This window comes from Penaeus monodon, chromosome 27, assembly GCF_015228065.2.
Source record: "Penaeus monodon isolate SGIC_2016 chromosome 27, NSTDA_Pmon_1, whole genome shotgun sequence".
NCBI lineage: Eukaryota > Metazoa > Arthropoda > Malacostraca > Decapoda > Penaeidae > Penaeus > Penaeus monodon.
In genome coordinates, this window is record NC_051412.1 from 20,506,081 (window position 1) to 20,507,165 (window position 1,085).

Below are 1,085 nucleotides of genomic sequence, written 5' to 3' on the forward strand. Positions count from 1 at the left end.
CCACACTTAATAAGAATAGATAACTTGATCGTAATAAGAACAACATCGCCTCTTAACCCATATAATTTATTTTTTTATCTTCTTTATCATATATCATGATGCTATTTATAGGTATATGAAAGGGCTAAACATTTTAATCAAGTTGTCCCCCATATATAACAGTTCATTTTCTATTGTAGTGGCTTTGCCTGCTTATCCAGGAACCGCAGTTTCAGTAGTAGTGTGATGCTGTTGTGAAATGGCATTTCCCTTGGCCCTGATCGCGCACGTACCCATTAGGCTGGCACAGCACCTGGCACTAGCGGCCACAGTGGTTCCACATCAAAAGAAATATTCGACAACTATTTCTTGATTGCATCCACTTAAACTGGTGTTTGCCCTCCTCAGGTCAAATCTATATTCTCTTCAAGAGACGAAATCTCACTGACACTATTCGTTCCTTTCATATACTTTGAATCTTGCTTATAGAGTATTACGATTGGGATCTCTCAGTTTCAATTCCACTTATGAAAGATGAAAGAAAACAGAGCTTTCCACCGAATCATCCCTCACAAATAACAAACAGTAACCCAAAATTCACAGAAGAAATACCAACACAGACCTACCTTATTGGTAACGCGACTGTAATACGTTGACTTCTGTAGACTCGGCTTTTCAATGTCGTCGACGGGCGTGAGGGGCGGGAGAGACCCCTTGGGCTTGTAGCATCGGCAGTGTCTCTCGTCGTGTTCCCCTAGCTCCCTCTTCTCACTGGGAGATTCCACGTCTACTTCGTCAGGCATCTTGAGAGGTTTTCGTCTCCGATTTGCAAGTTATTATTCTCTACGGATGATTTTTAATGTAGTACTGTGTCTCTTCCGTATGTGTTTTTCACTCACTTTTTATGTTTGTTTTTATTCTTCTTTCTGTAACTGAACTTGGAATTAATCGTTGGATCGATTTGACATATTTATAGGCCGTGCATTCTTCTTTCTTTTCACCAAATATATCTCTGTGTTTATTTTGTCTTTCACTCCTCAGTTCCCCTCATCTCTTCAATATAGCTGTGGTACTACGCAAGCTACTTACAAGAAACAACCGCGGTT

The 1,085-nt window shown here is 40.3% G+C and overlaps 1 protein-coding gene across 2 annotated transcripts in view; it reads right to left on the bottom strand.

Moving 5' to 3' along the window:
• LOC119590674 (calpain-B-like) overlaps positions 1-1,085 on the bottom strand; it is a gene marked incomplete in the record, with an annotated part of 21,809 nt that overhangs the window by 15,981 nt on the left and 4,743 nt on the right. For both annotated transcript variants that reach the window (XM_037939357.1, XM_037939359.1), the window contains 1 exon segment: positions 606-911. In XM_037939357.1, coding sequence (XP_037795285.1) covers positions 606-782 — 177 coding nt within the window.